Source organism: Dicentrarchus labrax, unplaced genomic scaffold, assembly GCF_905237075.1.
Source record: "Dicentrarchus labrax unplaced genomic scaffold, dlabrax2021, whole genome shotgun sequence".
NCBI lineage: Eukaryota > Metazoa > Chordata > Actinopteri > Moronidae > Dicentrarchus > Dicentrarchus labrax.
The window spans coordinates 2509314-2530402 of NW_026136724.1; the positions used below are offsets into that span (position 1 = coordinate 2509314).

The following is a 21089-nucleotide window of genomic DNA, read 5'->3' on the forward strand; positions in this document are numbered from 1 at the left end:
TAACAAACAGGGACCAACAAATGAAGACCATATAAAATAAGTGTGGTGCACAGAGAACTGGAGCAGTGCAATTTGGATAAAGGAGGTACAATGTCCATTTCCTCAATGAGGCCCTTGGGTTTTCATACAGATCCAGAATAGTTCTCATTGGAAGAGATGGGTGATCATGTCTCCCTGCTCCATGGGAGTTGGACATGCTTAAAACCAATATAACAGAGGGAGGCAACAGTGTGGTTCATTAGATAGCCCAAGAGGCATTCAGTGAGAGTTTGTCTGAATATGGCTATGACACCCTGACTCTTTCTATTAAGAATTGAGGGAGCGGCAGCCACTCCATCAATGCTTCATGTGAAACCCAATGCACCCAACCTTCAGGTAACCGCACCTCAGGTGTGACCAGGTGTGCGTGAGGTCTGTCAGTGATCATCTCTGGAGGGGGGCTTCTCTCAACCGCATTACTGAGCACTAGGATAGAAGCAGCTGTCAACAGGTAATCCACTTAGTGTTCCTCACACTCGTCATTAGGAGTCATTCTCTGTCTCACACACACCCCTCCTTTATTTTTATGACTGCCACACGTGCAGGCGTTCATTGATCTGAGAGGGGAAATAATATTTGTTGGAAGAATTCCCTCTGAAGTTTCTACAAGCACCGCCCTAATTTAATCACAGACCAATTTTGTGATTGGTCCAGAGGTGTTGATTGGCAGCTCCGGGCCGTTTTCTTACGGGACAGAGGAGTGGATAGACCCGCCCAGGCTTGTCGGTGACGTCACGAAAGGACAAATCGATTTACCGCGAGGTCATTCGGCCTCTCTGAGCAGCCGGTCGTACCCAAGCGGAGGCGCCATCTTAAGATACTGAAAGAGTGAGTTCAGTTATTCATTTGAAATAATTGTTACATATGAAATTACATATCGCCGCTCTACAATGCGGGACATATTTCTACGTGTGACCTTTGGATAATTTGTTGACGCAACTTCTACTTTTTTCAGCTAATAGGAGACCTTCCACCTTGGAGCGGTCAAGTTAGCTTAGCACGTAAGTTAGCCTAGCATTTTAGCAGCTGCCTGACAAGAACATTCATGCTACATGAATGTGTACACAGACAGGCTTTGTGATTGTGCTACGATTGGCCCACAGCTGTACACTAGCATTTATGAACGTTATGTAGTTATTGGTGCAGCTAGCTTAGTGTTAGCGTTGTGTTCATTCATTAACGATAAACTAAGCATTTCCTGTTCACGGTCATTCAGACATCAGACTAAGCTAACCAGCACGTGACATGGTATCCCTCAGTTCAGGTGTCGTTGACTGTGTGTGTGTGTGTGTGTGTGTGTGTGTGTGTGTGTGTGTGGACTCAGTTGGGTTGCGTTACCAGTCACCGCCGCCAGTTAGCTCGAGCTAACACAACGCTAACTTGTTGCTCATTGCTCCGCAGCTCCGCCAGCAGTCAGGACACCACCATGTACCCGACCGTATTGACGCAGCTGGCCCGGGCTAACCCGTTCAGCGCTCCCTTGTTCAGCCTCCAGAAAGTGGAAGAACCCCAACAGAGCCTCCATGGACAGAGGACCCGCAGACTGGCAGCAGCAGCCACCGCAGACGGTAACCCCTGCACAGACCAAACTGCAGGCTGGCTAAAGGACTAGCGTTAGCTGCGTTAGCTTAGCCGACCAGATAAGCTCAGTTGTGTGTTCACTGCGTAATTCAGCATAGGTACATTTATTATTAAGTACAATTGCCGGAGGTGGTTTGTATGTTATAGTTAATGGATTAACTATAGCATGAATGCTTACGATTGAGCAGGGGTATGATTGTTGAGGCAATAAGCTGCTAGGCCTTTGCTGCATGCAGGCAGCCTGTGGAGGACAAGGAAGGACAAAGTGGTATCCTGCCTTTGCACTGCAGTAAAGTGTCTGCTATGTCGCACTTTAGTTCAGATAGTGGATTTAAGATGAATGAAAGTTTTAGTGGAGAATCAGTAATTATGTTAACGTTGCATTATGACAAACTAGTGAATGTGATCCAGGACTGTGGGCTGCTCAGGGAATGTCAAGAACAAATTGTCCTAGTCTTAAATATTTATGACGGTTGTAAAACCAGTATCCAAAATTACTTTGGTGTCATTTAGCAGTAATGCTGCTACCCGTCTAGTGTCAAATGTTAATTTCTGCCCTTGAGCCTTTAATGCTCAGCAGGTTTCAGCTATAAGTCTTGAAGTTCCTCACCACCACGTATGAAGGCTGTCAGACCTACCACTTGTTTGAGAGATCTTAACATTTTTGGGATGCTTCAGAATGCAGTGACGGAGTGTTATTAAAAGTGCTTCAGTCAAAAATTTGAAGAAAACTACTTGAGGAATGAAGTCCATGTAGCTATTATATAATGCCAATGCCCTCTGGCTTTAGCTTAACTAGCTAGCTAGCTCTTAAGAGTAGTGAGATATTTGAATTGATACTTGACAGTGGATCAAATTTGGTCAGACTGAGACTCAGACCTCAGACTTATAGGACTTGTAGCTTTGTTTTCAGACTAGACAGTTGCGGGTAGACCACTATCTGTTGCTGGGCAGCACTGGTCAAATAGTTTGTCTCCCTAGTATAACTTTTGGCTTGCCAGATAACTAGTTGAATTGAAGGCACAGGATTCTGATGTTGCTTTATCCAGTTGAATTGTTCAAACTGTTAGGCAGGTAGACTCAAAATGTCCTCCTTTCTAAGCCTAGAGATGCCCTGTTAAAGTTTCACCTGTGTTTCTTCAGAGGGAGACAGTTGTGAGTTCGGATCTCAGAAGTATCTCATCCTGTGCGGATTTGGTGGGATTCTGAGCTGTGGCACCACGCACACAGCTGTCGTTCCCCTCGATCTGGTCAAATGCAGAATGCAGGTCTGTCTCTGTGGCTCGGTGCCTTGTTTTTAACGTCACGCCTCATCCACCCATAACCAGTGTTTTTTGTTTTTGGAAATGCACCAATTTGCATGGGAGAAATGGCGTCAGCCCAGTTGTGGTGAAGTTGTTTCTTGTCATTATGTATCGATTCACATGATTCTAATGTGTTGGAGTGATCATAACATGGCTGCATGATTCTGCACCAGTGTTCCTATGTGTTTAATGATTTCCCGCCTCGCCGCCGCCCCCCCCCCCCCGACTCAGTCCACAGTAGAGGACGTGTGTAGGTGAAGGTCAGGGTGCCAAAATGTCCTGAACGTTGACCGTGCTACACCATCAGGTGTTTCTGTCAGGACTGTCTGAATGGGTAGATGACATAGGAGATATGCAACACACTAATGCAGACAATTTTAGACAGCCATTGATTATTGATTAACACAAGGATTGATTAACCTTGTGCTGCCAGGTAAGAATGCCTAGTAAAAAAGCAAAGGTAAATTTAATAAGACATTATGGTGATAATTATGTGGAGTGTAGTATGCAATTTATGAGTAAATATGCCTTTGTTAATCTTTTGTCAACTTTAAGTTATTCCTTTTAATCATTTTAATCAATTTGTTGAACCACACTGATGTTTTGCATTTTTTGAGCTGTTTAATCCCTTAGACTTGTTCACACCGTAACACTGATTTTTAGAGTGATTATACCCTCTATAGTGTGAATAAGTTAACCTGCGTAGTTCACTGAGATCAACTGAAACCAGTAGCTGTAGGTAAGATAGGAAATTGGGCTGGGCAGATGTGGACAAAGACTGGACCAGTAATACTGAATTTTATCCTTAGTGTCACACGTGACACAGGTATCCCCATTTCACAATAAAGGCGTTAAGAAATTGAGGGTTTCTGACCACTGAAGGGCTTTTAATTTGAAAAGGATACAGGAAGTGTTGAGATTGTATTAACAGTGGAAAACAGAAGCAGATCAAAACAAGGGAAATGATTGGTACATTGTTTAAACTTTCCAGCAAATGGTGAGCAGTAGTTGAATTATTTTGTAGTGACTGGCCTAATTTGCAAAACACCAATGTGGTCTTTGAAAGTTCATACTGAAATCACATGTGTACACTGATTTTATCAACCGTAGGTGTTATCCTAATAAATGGTGGCATGTTAGTGGCAGAGCCATCTATAATGAAAGAGTCCTGGCACTGAGTTCAAACAGTTCAGAATGGATATGGGGAAAGTGTCCTTAAAGAATTTCTTCGGTGCCGGCAGCTCTTCCATTATGTGACTCTGCTTTTGGTGATGATTTTTGTCCTGTGTTGCATGTGACCCTGCATGTTGCATGCATGTCCCCCTTCCTTCTACCACAGAGGATGTCAGCTGCGATTTTGGCTCCTCAAAGTACTATGCCCTGTGTGGCTTTGGGGGTATCCTGAGCTGCGGTCTCACACACACAGCAGTGGTGCCCCTCGACCTTGTCAAGTGCCGTTTGCAGGTTTGTATTGAAGCTGAACCTCACAGTAGCAACGAGCATAGCGGCTCCTCAAACCGCTTAGCTCCATCTATGATTGATTTATGGCTCAATTGGAAGGTTTGAGTTTTCTGAAACCTGTGCACCAGTGCTTTTATACTTAAAAATATAAAGCACACACAATCACCTGCAGAAAATATTCAGATATAGAAAAGTAAGAAATCCCTGCCACAGTTTGTAATCATGCCTCATATAGTTTAACACGTTTAAACTGCAGTCTAGAAAAGGTGTCTTCACCGCAAGTATATTCTACTGTTATGGGATAATGTAAAACACCCCTAAATCCCTAAAACACTTGAACACAAAGTATAACATTTACAAGTCCTGTTTTAGCTCATACTAATTATTAGTCATGATAAGCTACCAAACATCTGCCTGGAACTCCAGATCCCAGAGCTGCAAGTGATTTGTTTTCAGGCTTCCTCACACTGCTTCTTTTCACCCCCCCCCCAAGGTGGACCCAGATAAATACAAGAGCATCGGCAACGGCTTTTCAGTGACTGTGAGGGAAGATGGCGTCAGAGGCCTGGCCAAGGGCTGGGCTCCTACCTTCATTGGCTACTCCATGCAAGGACTGTGCAAGTTCGGCTTCTATGAAGTGTTCAAGATCTTCTACAGTGACCTGCTGGGAGAGGTGAGGACACACGCAGCTCCGCTCTGACAAAGAGGAATATGTTTTTTCTTGTCTGCTAGATTTAGTATCAGGTTTTTTGGTGATGAGTCATGCTCAGGTAAAGGAATGGATTAAATGTTCTCAACATTTTTTTTTGTGCAGCAGTGAGTACATATAGTGTTGCTTGTATGTTTACACATACACACAAAGGTCAAAATGTCCTGGAAAATATCTGTTGTCCTGGAATTTTTTTTTATTGTATTTTAGTCCCTCAGCCTGCCTCCGTAAACTTAGTTCAGAGGAAAACTAGTCAAATCACTGGAGACGCTGCAGAAAAATCAGCTGTGACGAGAACAGTGCAAAGCGAGCTGACGTGTAATGTCCCATAGACACTGACCATTGGCTGGTAATGAGCCAGTATTTAAATAAAAAAAAAGGAAGAATAAAAATTTAATTATTTTACTACTTTTTATTGTGAAGAAAACCCCTGCAATATGATTTCTTAGAGTGGGAACCCTAAATCTTGGTACCGGTTGGTACAATTATTACTTTTGGCTATACTATTTGTGTGGTTAAAGAAGCATTAATTTCTTACATTTTCATTGCTGCTTTACTGCCATAAACAAATCTCTAAACACTCTTAAATAAGTGCTCTAGACTTCAACCATTTTTCTAGAGACAGCTCGATGGTGAAATGTGTATAAATAGTTCCAAAGTAACTATTGGTGTGACTTTATTGGTGTCTAAGTTTACATGTTTACGTGCTCTAGATTGCCTGTGTAGTTTTGGTTGTTCGACAGTTACACAATGAAGATGGTTATTCTGACTGACAGATGACTGGTCACATTATTATTATTATTATTATTATTATTATTATTAGGGACCGAGCCAGCGACCGCTGGAGGTCCCTATTGTTTTTGCTCGATTTCTTACCTATTATTATTTTTAGGCCACTTCGACTGCGTTTTTGCCCCCCTGAACATATAAGTAAACTCAATTGTATTTGGCAAAGTGGTCAGGCCTCGTGAAAAATTTTATATTCTTTCAGGTTGGCCGCTAGGTGGCGCTGTTATCATTAAAAGTGCGTTTAGGCTAATAACTTCTGCATAGTTTGTCGCACATTGTTCGCATCTTCCTATATAGGCCCCACCCACTTCCGCCTATAATTTTTTTCCGTTAGAGCACAAAATGTCCATAAACTACTTTTTCGTGTTCCTCCTACACGCTATGTCCGATTTGCACGACATTTTTCACCTAGCACCTGGGGACCGCCCTGGCAAAAAGAGTAATTTGAACATTTTTGAAATTTCAAAAAATAAGCTCGCTATAAAATTCAAACTTCCTGTACATTTTTCGTCAAAAAAGGAAGTGGACCACTTCTCCACATTGGTATGTCCGATTGACACCAAACTTGGGTCCATACTTCCACATGGCTTCATTAGGCATCTTGCACAGTTTCAGGCCATAGCCACAAGGTGGCGCTCTTTAAAATGAAGAAGTTTATATCTCTACAACGGTATGTGTGATTAAGATGAAACTTGCTACGATGCTTCCCCAACACATTGTTTATGTGTTCACTGTGGTGAGGGGGCGTGTCTGTGGGGTGGCGGGAAATTTTGATGGACCGCCACAAAACACGAATTTGTTATAACTTGAGAGTACATTGTCCAATCGGCTCCACACTTCAAATGCTTGATAGCAGTCCCGCCCTGAACACCTTTACATGACAATATTCAGACATAGTGATAGCGCTGCGTGGCGACGGAAACAACACGGCCGAAACAGAAAGTTGTGATGACACAAACAAAAACTGCGGCCAGCACACGCTTGTCTGGATAAGCGCCAACATGTCTGCGGTGTGGACGTATTTCAGTATATCTGAGAAAGACCCACGGATAGCTTTTAAAACAGGTAATGCTGAAATTTCAAGAGGGTGTGCATCTGCAAAGAGTTTCTCCACGTCGGGTTTAATATATCACCTGAAATCCAAACATCCTGAATATGAGAAGAATGTGGCACAGACAAAAAGAATCAATCCGAGCACGCCCACTCCGTCTGTGGCGGATGTTTTTGAAAAGGCAAGAAAGGTTTCCAGTGATGGTGCCAAGACAAAGGGCATTACACAAAAATGGATGGAATTCATTGCCTTAGTTGATCAGCCATTCTGTCGTAGAGGATGTGGAATTAATATTTTCATACTTTTGTAATTGATTTATTCTTTGAATTGCAATTTAGTGAGGTTAGTACACAGTCATAGCCATAAATGCAATGGTTCTAATAATTGGCATAATTTCTTTCGGTTTTCGGCCTTGGTTTCCTCATTTTCGGTTTCGGCCAAGAATTTTCATTTCGGTGCATCCCTAATTATTATAATGTGTGTTGCCAGCTGACTCAACTCAAGCCAGGTGCAGTGTCAATGTCTCTAAAATCCTCCTAATTCAGGGCTGTTGTCAGTGTTTCTATGATGTGGATGGTCCCTGGCTGCTGGTGCTGAGCAGCGTATGTCTCAGACCTTATCTTTCTGACTGTTTGTGTTTGAACCAACAGGAGAACACCTACATGTGGAGGACATCGTTGTACCTGGCTGCCTCAGCCAGCGCAGAGTTCTTTGCTGACATGGCTCTGGCTCCCATGGAGGCTGTCAAGGTTCGTATCCAGACCCAGCCAGGCTACGCCAACACCCTCAGACAGTGTGTCCCCAAGATGTACGCAGAGGAGGGGCTCTGGGCGTAAGTGTCTTACAATTCCTCAGCATTCTTTTATCAGTCAGTAAGTGATTTTAAAATGGTTATCCGCACATAGGAATGGTTGATGAATAGGAAATTGATTTCTTATAACACGCTCCTTAGATCCACCTCTGGAGGGCGCTGTGCTCTGAGCACAGCTCCTCAGCAGCTTTCTGGCTGTACAGTTGGAGGTGCTTGAGTCATTGGCGTGTGAGAGCAGTCTACCTGTCCCCCAGCCCACCGTAACACTGGCAACCCTGTCCTCTACAGACGGGGAGCTCCCAGTGCTACAAGTCTGGGGGACGGACACATTCCACATAGTTACTGCACAGAGCTGCAAAGCATCAAAGTCTGTGTGCTGAACAATGAAAGGGTGGGCTCCTCTAAAAACGTGGTATTTCCCCAAGATCGGTGTCTGTCTCAGCTCATGCTATGGGCTATTATTTTTAAAGCTTGGACAATTGGGCAAACTAGACTGAATAATACACATACAATATGATATTTAGTTTTTAGATTTAGTTTTTCTACTGTTCATGTTTACTTATAATTTGTATATTTAGTCTCTCACCTATATGGAAATCAATTGTCTGCCTTGTTAAGCCCATTTGGCATCTATTGATGCAAGACACTACATTCAGAATCTGAAATGAAGAGTAGATTTTGTCGATGGGCATAATTTAGTCCATCTCAATATCAATATATATTAGTGCTTTTTAGTTGTACTTGACTGTTGATAAATTCATAATGTGAATATATTTACAAATCCTGCAGGGAAGTCTAGTTGTAGTTGGAGCCATGACAGCTGTACCAGGAGCTAGCTAGCTTATCCAAAAAGTCATGTGGTGCTAAATGTGTGCCAGTGAGAACAGCAATCAGACCCACAACACTCAACAGGAGACCCAGGAAGGCACTGCCCTGGGTGAGGTACCAAGTTTTTAGGGAGCTCCCATCTCCTACGTCTGTACAAGAATGTGGTTGTACCGATGTGTACATGTGTAGTGTCCAACACTTGAACACCTCTCCTGTTCACCCCAGTTTCTATAAGGGTGTGGTGCCCCTGTGGATGAGGCAGATCCCATACACTATGATGAAGTTTGCCTGCTTCGAGCGCACTGTGGAGATGCTCTACAAGTACGTTGTCCCCAAGCCCCGCAGTGAGTGCAGCAAGTCTGAGCAGCTGGTGGTCACCTTTGTGGCCGGGTACATTGGTGAGTAAGGCAGCGCCTCAACAGTTCACCACTTAGGTGTAGGACTGCAGGTTTCAGTTCCCTGATGTCTGTTTGCTCTGTGTGCAGCTGGTGTGTTCTGTGCCATCGTGTCCCACCCTGCTGACTCTGTGGTGTCCGTGCTGAACAAGGAGAAGGGCAGCACCGCTGTCCAGGTTCTAAAGAAGCTGGGCCCCAAAGGTCTGTATGAACACTAGTCCACAGTAGCATTGTGCAATACGAGGCTTTGATCAACACGCTCCTTAGATCCACCTCTGGAGGGCGCTGTGCTCTGAGCACAGCTCCTCAGCAGCTTTCTGGCTGTACAGTTGGAGGTGCTTGAGTCATTGGCGTGTGAGAGCAGTCTACCTGTCCCCCAGCCCACCGTAACACTGGCAACCCTGTCCTCTACAGACGGGGAGCTCCCAGTGCTACAAGTCTGGGGGACGGACATGTAGCGGATCAGCTCCCTGATACAGATCTGAAAAAGCCATAAAATGTCTTACAAATTCATCCCATTAATGCATTTAACATTTCTTGTGTAAGGTTGCATTTTTCAGTATCACCTTCAAATGTTTTGGGGAAATAATGTGTAGTCATTGTGCTGTAAGAACTACAAAACCCAACCAACAGGGAACCAATACAGATTTACCAGTATGGATGTAAAATGGGTTTTAAATTGCATTCATAAAGGTCTTGAATATAACCTGTTAAAACCCTGGAGAGCTCATTGTGTGTGTGTGTGTGTGTGTGTGTGTGTGTGTGTGTGTGTGTCCGTTTGTCCCCTGTTCAGGTGTGTGGAAGGGTCTGGTTGCCCGTATCATCATGATTGGTACTCTGACCGCCCTGCAGTGGTTCATCTACGACTCTGTCAAGGTGTACTTCCGCCTGCCCCGCCCCCCTCCCCCTGAGATGCCAGAGTCCCTGAAGAAGAAGCTCGGCCTCACAGAGTAAAGCCCCCCAAACCCCCTCCACTGAGCCGCAGCCTCCATTCGACACCTTTGAACCCCAAACTTCTACAGCGCACACAGCAGTTTTCTATATTTATGTCCTGGGCTCCTGGCGCTCTGCACTGAGCACAGGGCTGCCACTACTCATGTATATTTAAAGAGGGAAAAGGAGCAAGGAGAGAGGATGGAACTGTCACTCTTGGCTTACCAAGAGTCCGACAAAATATTCTGTAGAAACACCGGTCTGGTTTTATCATTTCCTGTCATTAGAAAATTGTTGAAATTCTAATAAAAGAATTAAGTCCCTGAAAACCACTGGCTGTGAGCTTCTTTTCTTTTGGTCCTGTATGGATTCTGCATTAAATGACACTTCTCAGTTCAATAGAGGATCCAGATAATAAGAACTTTATCAGCATTCAGCCCAGAAGTCTACCTGTATGTGTTAGCACCATTAGCACCAGTCCAGCAGTGGAAGGGAGCTGCTCCCTGTACTGCTGCATAGATTGGATCAGGATTGTCAAACTCATTTTAGGTCATGGGCCACATACAGTCCAATTTGAATCTAAGGGGGCCTGTTAGTAATAGCATTGCATAATAACTCCTCCAAATCATGTCTTTTGGTGTAAAGTACATCTTACAAATGTTCACAATTAATGAACCATAACTTACAAAACAGATGAACAGACTGAAACATCTTGAAAGATTTCAATTTCAGCAGTTTTTCCACTATCAGTCATTCCAGATCGCACCGTGTTCAGTAATGGACATAAAGAGTATTTCACTTCCAATAATTGGAATTAACTTATCTGCAAGATCTGAGTTGTTCATGTGTTGATACAAAAATGAAGTGACTTTATAGAAAAACATTGGACAACAAACAATCTCATACGTGCTGTTTACAAGAAGTCGGATTTAGTTCTTTTACAAAAAAGGAAATCCACAAAACAAACAGGAGGTTAATCTAAATGGGCAAAATATTGAAGAATTTATATCATTTGATGGTTTTGGTTAACTTTCTTACAGGTTTTCAAATATATGTTCAGATCTGTTTGTTTAAAGGAATATAGGATGGTATCTTAGAAATGTCATTTTATCAACGTAAAATTGAGCTGAAATAATGAGCAAATGAATGATAATATTGTTCATTGCTGGACCATTTAGAATTGGTTAATATAACAGCAAATCATCTTCTTTAAGTAAAATTTCTTTTCCAAAGTAAGTTTTGAGGTCCAGAATACTGCCACATGTACACAGTCGTCTAATGTTTGAACCATATCGTCACAGGAAGAGCATTCATCAGGAGTATGTCTGCACATCGTGGAGTTTATGATTTATCTATAAATGCTTTTAAATCATAATTATTTGATTTTGTTAAGCAGCACATATTTGTAGGGGAGAGGAAATATGTGTCACAGACAGTTCAATAAATGTGCCACAGGGTTGAGAACTCTCCGGGTTGTTCTTCATGTTAGTCAGTCACACACACTTGGTATTCACGACTTGAGGCTTGACTTACACTTGAGACGGATCACTTGAAAGGACACTTTTTATTAAATACTTGCATTTTTCTAGATATTGAGAGTTGTTAAGTTGTTGTTGTTTTGTTGTTGTTGTTAACCTGGCAACCTGCAGAGGCACACACAGCACCCAGCTGTCATGGAGAATTCAACCGTCACCATAAAAACCCACAAAGAAAGGTACGTGAACGTCTCATCAGCTAACTTATTAGCGTTAGAAAGCTAACATTGAGTTTATGTTGGCTTTTAATCGATTCTAACTTTATTAAACCAAGCTGAGGGTAACAGTGTGTGTGGTTTAGGTTCACAGACATCCGTGGTTTGTTTTTACTGTTTGTTTTGTTTGTTTATAAGAGAAATAGAAATAGTAGTAGTAGTAGAATAGCAGTCGCCCTGATGAATCTCGCGCCGTGTGCAAGTCTCGCGTGACTATGTGACTTTAATTCTGGAGGCTTGTTACTGATTGCCACAAAACGTAAAGTATGAGTCAGATTTATGATAAAAGGTGTAAGCAGGCTGCAGCAGTCTTCATTAGTGTTGAAACCTAGTGGAATACTAGTTAATGGTGAAAAGTAATAGAGCACCAAATTCAGGTGGGGTTCAGAGTCTGCTGACTGATCACTTATTCCCATACAGAAATGGATGTAACAAGGATAAAATCTAAACTGCTCCAAATGCTTCTGAATATAGTCAGCAGAAATGGCATTGTTTTGTAGTCAAGGATTAAAGCTTTCAAACACAGAATGTTGGAAATGGAATTTCTCAGGTGTCAGTGCCTCAAAACTGTAATTCAACACAGTCCTGGTAAACACAGGCGTTACCAATGATACTAATTAAGGTTCTGGTTTATTGGTTTCCGTCTCTGAGTGGCTCCTGCCTTCACTGGTTGGTCTTGTTTTCCACCACTGGAGGGTGTGCTTACTCCACTGGTTTCAAGAAGCTTCACCCTTCTGTTGATTTAAAGAGTATTCAGAGCCTTTCCTTAAAGTTCCAGTGTGTAGCCTTCAGGAGGATCTATTGGCAGAAATGAAATATAATATTCATAGGTATGTTTTCATTATTGTATAATCACCTGAATGTAAGAATCATTGTGTTTTTGTTACCTTAGGATGAGTTTTTAGAAAATTCTTATTTTCAGGTGATTATACACTAATAAAAACATACATATGAATTTATATTCCATTTGTGATAATTGATCCTCCTCAATGTTACACACTGGATCTTTAAGATGATCCGGTCCATTTCAGATTGCTTTTGCTTCCAGTCAGTGTTTTCTATGTGCATGCATCCACTGTACCTGCCAGTCAGTGTTATGTTATCCACCACCTGCTCATGATGCTGGTAGTAACGCTATAGAGGAGTGTTATCAAATTCACACACCACATTTTCCAACCGGGTTAGAAGCAGCTAGTGTGTGTGTGTGTGTGTGTGTGTGTGTGTGTGTGTGTAGTAGTGGGGGGTGTGTGTGTGTGTGTGTGTGTGTGTGTGTGTGTGTGTGTGTGTGTGTGTGTGTGTGTGTGTGTGTGTGAAGCGCAACCTATCACACGTGGAACGAGGAAGGTGATGCTGCTGCACACCGAGATTGGCATCATCTAATGTGCCTGAGCCTGGCCTGGGTCACAGCAATCACACACACACACACACACACCGTACACACACACACAGTCTGCTGATGTCATCAGAATCCATTTGTTTGCTCATAAAATAGGCAGTTTGTGCACTGACAACAAGCTGTCTTCTGTTGGAAACAGATGGATCGGATGTGTGGCACCTCGCGTTTGTGCCTAACAGTAAGGGTAAGGTTGCAAGGGGTCATGGGAAATGGATTCCATTTTTCATGTTCCCTATTTGTGGGATCATAGTGTCATTGCTGCCTCATTGAATAAAACATCAACACTATGAGAGTTAAAAAGGTTTCACAGAGCTATGATGTGCACCTCTCCTCTTTGTGGGTCTCATCACAGCAGTAATTTAAAGCTGTAAATATGTATAATCCACTCATTTGTCCCGTTAGCATTGTTCTTGCCTCTGACTTCCGCACAGTTTGAACAATATCTGCGACCTATTTTAGGGCTCCACCTCCGGCATGTCTGGCTGGTGATGGAAACAGCTGTGGGCACCATCAGGGACAGTTAGGCTTCAGCCTCTATTATCAGGGCCCATACAAACTATGTTTCCATGACACTGTGCCAAATCCAGACAGGCTGAGTGAGATACTACCCACCAACAACCTCCATTAACCTCTAGCTTTAATGCTTTTTCATTTTATGCTTCTAAGGCGGGATTTTTTTCTCTAAAATAACAATCTCTGTTTTGCAGGACATTATGATTATTGGTTTGGATTTGCCAAAGACACTTACACACTACAGCACTCAGATCATTTGCAGCTACATACACGTTCCTCTAACTTATTAAGGGACAGTATGAAAATTATTAGGGGTTAATTTTGCATTTATTGGCTAACTGGTTCATTTAAAGTCCAGATGCAATAAAACATTTCCTTTAACCCTTTAACATTACATCCTCAGTCATATTGTACCTAACAATATATGTCAAAGAATTTACAAAAACAATTTCTTTGTATTTTTATATTGGAATCCTATCATTTTTTCTTCCTGTAAAACAACATATGTTGCTTGCTTATGTAAACGTGAACCAACCAATTTCAACCAATAATATATCAACATTCACCTGTCAATCAATCTTCGAGCTAAACCTGGCAAAAAACCCCACCTTGGTATTAAGTTTCCTGTTCTCTCCATGAGCATTGGATTCTGTATTCAGTATTTAGGAAATACATAAATATGAAGAACAAATAGCACAAAGCATAACACAAAATTCCATGAAACACAAGAGGCGCCATTGAGGCCCCATGTTACCACCGCATTAGTCCAGTGTCCACAGGATCAGTCCTTTCCAAGCTTTCCATTCATTGGTCCGCTGGCTGCTCCTCATTTGCATAAATCTGAGATCGAGGCTACTTTATGTACATGAGGCGTGTCCGGCAGCATGACTTACAGTCTGAAAACTCCCTAAAAATTAAGGGTTGATCTAAAATGAAGACGGCAAATGCATGGCTCATTTATCAACTAAAATGTTTCCAGAAAGACATTTTGTTGAACTATTTTTATAATATGAGAGAGAGTCAAACAAGCTGCCATGTTGATCTGGGTTGAAATCTGTGAGGAGAAACAATTCGTCCAATCAGGTACCACTGAATGTAGTGTGTCACAATGCGTTTCAGTTCAGAAGGCATTGTAGCTAATGATGTATGACGCTTTATCAAAGAGGCATAGAGGAGCCTAGGTTTTGATATTCACACTTGGACTGTAGTTAATACTTATACGAAGCTCATGAGGAAGTCATGAGACTTTTTTTCTTTAACAAAAACGAAACTTTCGCAGAGACCTTGGCTGCCTATTGCTGTCTGGCTCTCAGTGAGGAGGGAAAGAGTCAACAGTGACTCCAGAGAAAGGGGACGTGGGTAGAGGAGACAGCGTTGGCGCATGTGCAGATGTGTCCATCTGTGCATTCATGCGTCCAGCCATTGTCCTTCCAGCCCCGTGCTGAGTTTTGGAGGTCGGTCTTAAATAGCAGCCGGTGTTCCTGGTCACATGAACAAGGGGGCCTGGCGAAGCTCTCTGTTAGGAATTTGCAGTGGGTGGAATCCACTTCATAGTGGGAAGGCGCAAGGAGGGGGCTTTCTGGAAGAATTCATATGGGCTACAGATGGAGCAGGGTCACAAAAAGGACATGCTTATAGTAAAGCCATGTTACATATCTCCCCCTGCATACAGCTGCAGTCTCACAGCTCAGATCTGTGAAGAACCAGTGTTTTTTATTGTTACTCAGTGTGAGGAGAAGGGTTTTGAAATTATGAAGCAACAGCTGAATGTTCCATGAGTACAGCAAGGCTTATTTATAAAGGCATTATGAAACATAAGCTAAAAATGACACATCCTAACCTGACCTCCGACCCGCACAGAGAGCAAGGAAACACTCAAAAAGATAAAATAGAAAAACTGATTATATGTAAGACTTCTGTTACACAACTATACTGCTTTCACTGATTTAATTAGTTTCAACTTGCTCCTACTTTTTATAGCTTGTGTAACACATTTTATTGCATACCAGACGGTTATTTTATAGACCAATAATAACTTTATCTTGAGTAAATAAAACATCATCTACTGCTGTCAAGCTAAAGCCTTCATACTGATGTTTTATTTGTCTTGGATTAAAGCAATTTTATGTCACTGCTTTCCAGTGAGTTCTGGGTAAATATATCCAAAAACTAGCAGCAGTGGTCAGGTGCTCAGGAGTAATATGGAGGTCATGTGATGTGATACTGTCTGTAGAATTAGACAGTTAAGTGAGAAGCAGCCCCAGCAGCTGAAGGCCGAGACAGCTTTGAGCTGTACAGTGATTTTTGTGAAATGGCCACAGTAACATGACATGACAGTATCCTGATCACAATTAGCTCCAGAACAAATATGTAAAAAACATGTAAGTCAGTTATTTCCTTCTTATTATGCTGCAATTACTCCAATGTAAGACGGAGTATTAGGGCCATACTTAGAGAAAAAAATATACATTTTTGGGGGAAATTACGAGAATAAAGTCATAATATTAGGTCTACAAGAATAAAGTCGTAACATTACAAGAATAAAGTCATAATATTAGGTCTACAGGAATAAAGTCGTAACATTACGAGAATAAAGTCATAATATTAGGTCTACAAGAATAAAGTCGTAACATTACGAGAATAAAGTCATAATATTAGGTCTACGAGAATAAAGTCGTAACATTACGAGAATAAAGTCATAATATTAGGTCTACAGGAATAAAGTCGTAACATTACGAGAATAAAGTCATAATATTAGGTCTACGGGAATAAAGTCGCAACATTAATAAAGTCATAATATTGCGAAAATAAAGTCAAAATATTGCGAGAATAAAGTTGTTACATTACGAGAATAAAGTCATAATATTGCGAGAATAAAGTCAAAATATTGCGAGAATAAAGTTGTTACATTACGAGAATAAAGTCGTAATATTGCGAGAATAAAGTCATAATATTACGAGAATAAAGTCGTAATATTACGAGAATAAAGTAGTAATATTATGAGAATGGTCAGCCTGTTGGCTCAGCCAGCAAAACTGTTTAACGACGAAATTATCAATACGTTAGCTTACCTGATGACTGTATGGTACGACTGAGACAAACAGCGGCTGCTGGGCTCAGGCTGAGGCTGCTGTTTGGTTGAGCTGCTCACATCAGATCTTGATAACCCTATCGAAGCTTTTTTCTCATTAAAACAACTTTTTCACTTGTATTATTTTTACATTATTCTCATAATATTATGACTTTATTCTCGTAACATTACAACTTTTTTTCGTAACATTATGACTTTATTCTCATAATATTATGACTTTATTCTCGTCTCGTAATTCCCCCCCCAAAAAATAATATTTTTTTCTCTTAGTCTGGCCCTAATACTCCGTCGTACCAATGGCTACTAAAAGTTCAATCAAAGAATCTTTTTTGTCTTTTTTTAATTTATATTTTTGTATTGGATAGGACAGGTGAAAAATTACAGGAAAAGGGAGAGAGAGAGGGGGTGACACGCAACAAAGGGCTACACGTTGGATTGGATCCCATGGCCACTGCAGCAACGACTCAGCCGTGGTCAGCCCTACCAGGTGAGCTATTGGGCTATTGATAATCTTGTTGATAGTGCTGCAGGCTCACTACGAAGAACATTAGATTTTATCGCTCCTATAAAAAGGAAATTATTAAAACATAGGAAACTAGCACCGTGGTACAACCACCAAACCCGCCAATTAAAGCAAAAAGCTAGGAAATCTGAAAGGAAATGGCGCTCTTCCAAATTATCAGAATACCGTTCAATTTGGCAAGATAATCTTAAAACCTATAGAAAGGCCCTCCGTAAAGCCAGAGGAGCTTATTATTCAACACTAATAGAAGAAAATAAGAATAACCCTAGGTTCCTCTTCAGCACTGACAGAGAGTCACAGCTCTATTGAGCCACATATCCCCATAAACTTAAGTAGCAACGACTTTATGAGCTTCTTCTATAATAAAATTATTACTATTAGAGAGAAAATAAATCACCAACTGCCATCAACAGTTATCAGTGGCTCTCCAAGTTCAGGAACTTTAACTAATGTAAACTTAGATATATATTTAGACTGTTTTTCTGCTATCAATCTTCATCAGTTAACTTCAATTATTTCTACATCGAAGCCATCAACCTGTCTGTTGGACACGATCCCAACTAGGCTGCTTAAAGAAGTTGTTCCCTTAATTGGCACTTCTTTACTGGATAGGATTAATTTTTCTTTATTATCAGGATATGTACCACAGTCCTTTAAAGTAGCTGTAATTAAACCCCTTCTTAAAAAGCCCACTCTTGACCCAGGGGTTTTAGCCAACTATAGACCGATCTCTAACCTCCCCTTCCTCTCTAAGATTCTGGAGAAAGTAGTCGCCAAAGAGTTGTGTGACTTTTTACATAACAATAGTTTATTTGAGGATTTTCAGTCAGGATTTAGAGTTCACCACAGCACAGAGACAGCTCTGGTTAAAGTTAATAATGACCTTCTGACTGCTTCTGACAATGGACTTGTCTCTGTACTTGTATTATTAGATCTTAGTGCTGCATTTGACACCATTGACCATAATATTCTTTTACAGAGACTTGAGCATCAAGCTGGCATTAAAGGAACCGCACTAAGCTGGTTTAAGTCATATTTATCAGATCGTTCGCAGTTTGTACATGTTAACGATGAATCTTCATTAAAAACTACAGTTAGTCATGGAGTTCCACAAGGTTCTGTACTTGGACCAATACTATTTACTTTATATATGCTCCCTTTAGGCAAAAGTATTAGGAATCACTCCATTAACTTTCACTGTTATGCAGATGATACGCAGTTATATCTATCAATCAAGCCCGATGAAATTAATCAATTATCTTATTAATAGATACTCACTGTCTAAAGATATAGTTACTCTAGATGGCATTACCTTGGCCTCTAGCGCCACTGTCAGGAATCTTGGAGTTATCTTTGATCAGGATTTGTCATTTAACTCCCACATAAAGCAGACCTCTAGGACTGCCTTCTTTCATTTACTTAATATTACAAAAATTAGACACATCCTATCACAGACAGATGCAGAAAACTAATCCATGCATTTGTTACTTCAAGGCTGGATTACTGCAACTCTTTATTATCAGGTTGCCCCAGTAAGTCCATTAAAATGCTCCAATTAATTCAGAACGCGGCAGCACGAGTACTGACAGGAACTAGAAAAAGAGATCACATCTCTCCTGTACTAGCTTCTCTGCACTGGCTCCCTGTAAAATTTAGAATAGAATTTAAAATCCTCCTCCTCACCTATAAAGCTCTTCATGGTCAGACCCGTTCATATCTTAAAGAGCTCATAGTACCCTATTACCCCACTAGAACACTACGTTCTCTGAATGCTGGGCTACTTGTGGTTCCTATAGTCTCTAAAAGTAGAACAGGAGCCAGAGCCTTCAGTTACCAAGCTCCTCTCCTGTGGAACCAGCTTCCAGTTGTGGTTCGGGAGGCAGACACCCTCTCCACATTCAAGAGTAGGCTTAAGACATTCCTCTTTGATAAAGCTTATAGTTAGGGCTGGATCAGGTGAGTCCTGAACCATCCCTTAGTTATGCTGCTATAGGCCTAGACTATCGGGGGATTTCCCATGGTGCACTGAGCTCCTCTCTTCCTCTCTCTTTTTGCACTCATTCATGTTCCATTAATGCATGTTACTAACTTCACTTCTTCCCCGGAGTTCTTGTGCTTTCTTGTCTTGCAGGTTCTTATCGATCCTGGTGGAGCCTCCTGCCATGGTCCTGCTTGACTGCCATTGCCAATACTGTGGTTGCTGTGCACCTGTCTGTCTGTTTCTCTCTCTCTCTCTCTCTCTCTCTCTCTCTCTCTCTCTCTTTCTCACCCCAACTGGTTGAGGCAGACGACCACCCACCTAGAGCCGAAGGATCTGTCCTAGGTTTCTGCCTTTTAGCAGGCAGTTTTTCCTTGCCCTTGTCGCCAAGTGCTTGCTCATGGTGGTACTGTTGGGTCTCTGTAAATAATGTTATAAAGAGTTCGGTCTAGACCTGCTCTACTTGAAAAGTGTCCTGATATAACTTCTGTTATGAATTGGCGCTATACAAATAAAATTTAATTGAATTGAATTGAATACTGCGGCGCCAACCCGATCACTACTGCGCAGACTCCGAGTGGCGAAAGATGTTCGAAAGTGGAGACGTCCATCTTTTATATGTTGATGCATCCAACACAGAGCTCATGTATTGCATAATCTGTGTGTTTAAATAAACCGCAACAAATCTGGGGCCAGGTGGTAGAAACACTGTACACACTGCACAGAGAGTAAGAGGAACGAGGGGTTAATAGGGGCCCAGCGGTTCATCTTTGCCCTGGGGACCTTCTAGCATGTTAATTTGGCCACATCATTCTTTCTTGTCATTTTTGCCCAAAAAAGGATTTCCAGGCCCCAGTAAGTGACAAAGATGGTGGACACATTTTAGACTAAATTATAGTTCAGTCAAAAAAGATGTACTTTTTGGAATAAAACAGTGTATTTATTTCTAATGCCACCTTTAGATATTCCTATTCACTGCTTTATTAATGTGCCACAATAATGTTTATATATCTTTATTTGTGGGCTTTTCCAAAAAAAATATTGTTACGTGTGATAGTTTGTGATTAAATCAGCAGATTTTCCTTAAAGCTGCAGTAACTTATAAAAATAACTTTTTTGTCACATTTTCAGAAACGTTTACTATATCCTGACAGTAGTGGATGAGAAAAAATGCAATAAGAGGAGCCTGAGAGACCTGTTTTTTTCACAGATTTTCTCTCTTATGTACTTCTGTCAGGATATAGTGAAAGTTTTTTATTTTTATAAGTTACCTACTGCAGCTTTAAAGACTCCATGCCACCCTCTGGCCACCCCATGAATGTTTTTAAATCAGCCCCTGGCTTTTGGAGGAACTTGAACTGACATTTTGTGTGAGCACCACAGTAACTGATACAGCCTCACTTCACACCCTCCAGTTGTGTAAGGTCCAGTCGGCCCCTCGGCATGCCAAACTTTATCCCCAGCTGACAAAAACACAATTGGTGCCTTTGTCCGCATGCTTTATGCTTTATGATTGGTGGCTCCTGCTGCGTGCATCCTAATTGGTCAGAGACTTTTAACATTGCGTCTCCAGGGTCAGTGGGATGACCTTGCACTGTGTCCGTAAAGTGTAAACATTGGCACACACAGTCTGTTTCACTTCCATATTTATAGTCATAACTGCACTGACTGACGCTTGTTGCTCTCCACTGCTGGGCACACATGCAGCAGCAGCAGCTCGCCTCTCATTATGTAATCCTGACCTGTGTGTGGGTTAGTCTTTGTTCCACCCAGCAGTCACACTGTGTGCACTCACTCTGCTGTGGTGACCTTGCTGGTAAAGAGCACAGAGGAGCTCACAGGAGGTGGTTGAAATGTAATGCTTACCTGGCTGTTTGCATTAAAACCAAAGAAACAAAAGAGACAGCACAGTGTCAGCACATGGAAACTACAAATAT

The 21089-nt window shown here is 41.6% G+C and overlaps 1 protein-coding gene and 2 non-coding genes across 5 annotated transcripts; all 3 read left to right on the plus strand.

Moving 5' to 3' along the window:
* The first annotated feature begins 731 nt into the window (after positions 1-731).
* Positions 732-10230, plus strand: slc25a3a (solute carrier family 25 member 3a). Of its 3 annotated transcripts, XM_051392050.1 has the most exons (9): positions 811-867; positions 995-1040; positions 1441-1607; positions 4264-4388; positions 4879-5058; positions 7585-7766; positions 8799-8971; positions 9059-9169; positions 9762-10230. In XM_051392050.1, the coding sequence occupies exons 3-9, from the start codon at positions 1466-1468 to the stop codon at positions 9920-9922; spliced, it is 1074 nt and encodes a 357-aa protein (XP_051248010.1). In that variant the 5' UTR covers positions 811-867; positions 995-1040; positions 1441-1465; the 3' UTR covers positions 9923-10230. The 3 variants fall into 3 exon arrangements, with proteins under 3 accessions (XP_051248009.1, XP_051248008.1, XP_051248010.1); XM_051392049.1 differs by lacking the exons at positions 995-1040; positions 4264-4388 and adding an exon at positions 2764-2888 and having other exon boundaries at positions 732-867; XM_051392048.1 differs by lacking the exon at positions 995-1040 and having other exon boundaries at positions 732-867.
* Positions 7873-8074, plus strand: LOC127359287 (small nucleolar RNA SNORA53). The gene has a single exon (XR_007882635.1). It is a non-coding gene; the product is annotated as a small nucleolar RNA SNORA53 (small nucleolar RNA).
* Positions 9222-9423, plus strand: LOC127359288 (small nucleolar RNA SNORA53). The gene has a single exon (XR_007882636.1). It is a non-coding gene; the product is annotated as a small nucleolar RNA SNORA53 (small nucleolar RNA).
* Positions 10231-21089: the final 10859 nt, after the last annotated feature.

What these genes read in the sequence shown, in the direction of transcription:
- slc25a3a (XM_051392049.1), top strand. Translation starts at nt 1,466, where the DNA reads ATGTACCCGACCGTATTGACGCAGCTGGCCCGGGCTAACCCGTTCAGC. An exon ending in TGGTCAAATGCAGAATGCAG is followed by an intron (nt 2,889 to 4,878) that starts GTCTGTCTCTGT and finishes CCCCCCCCCAAG; the next exon opens with GTGGACCCAGATAAATACAA. An exon ending in CTTTGTGGCCGGGTACATTG is followed by an intron (nt 8,972 to 9,058) that starts GTGAGTAAGGCA and finishes CTCTGTGTGCAG; the next exon opens with CTGGTGTGTTCTGTGCCATC.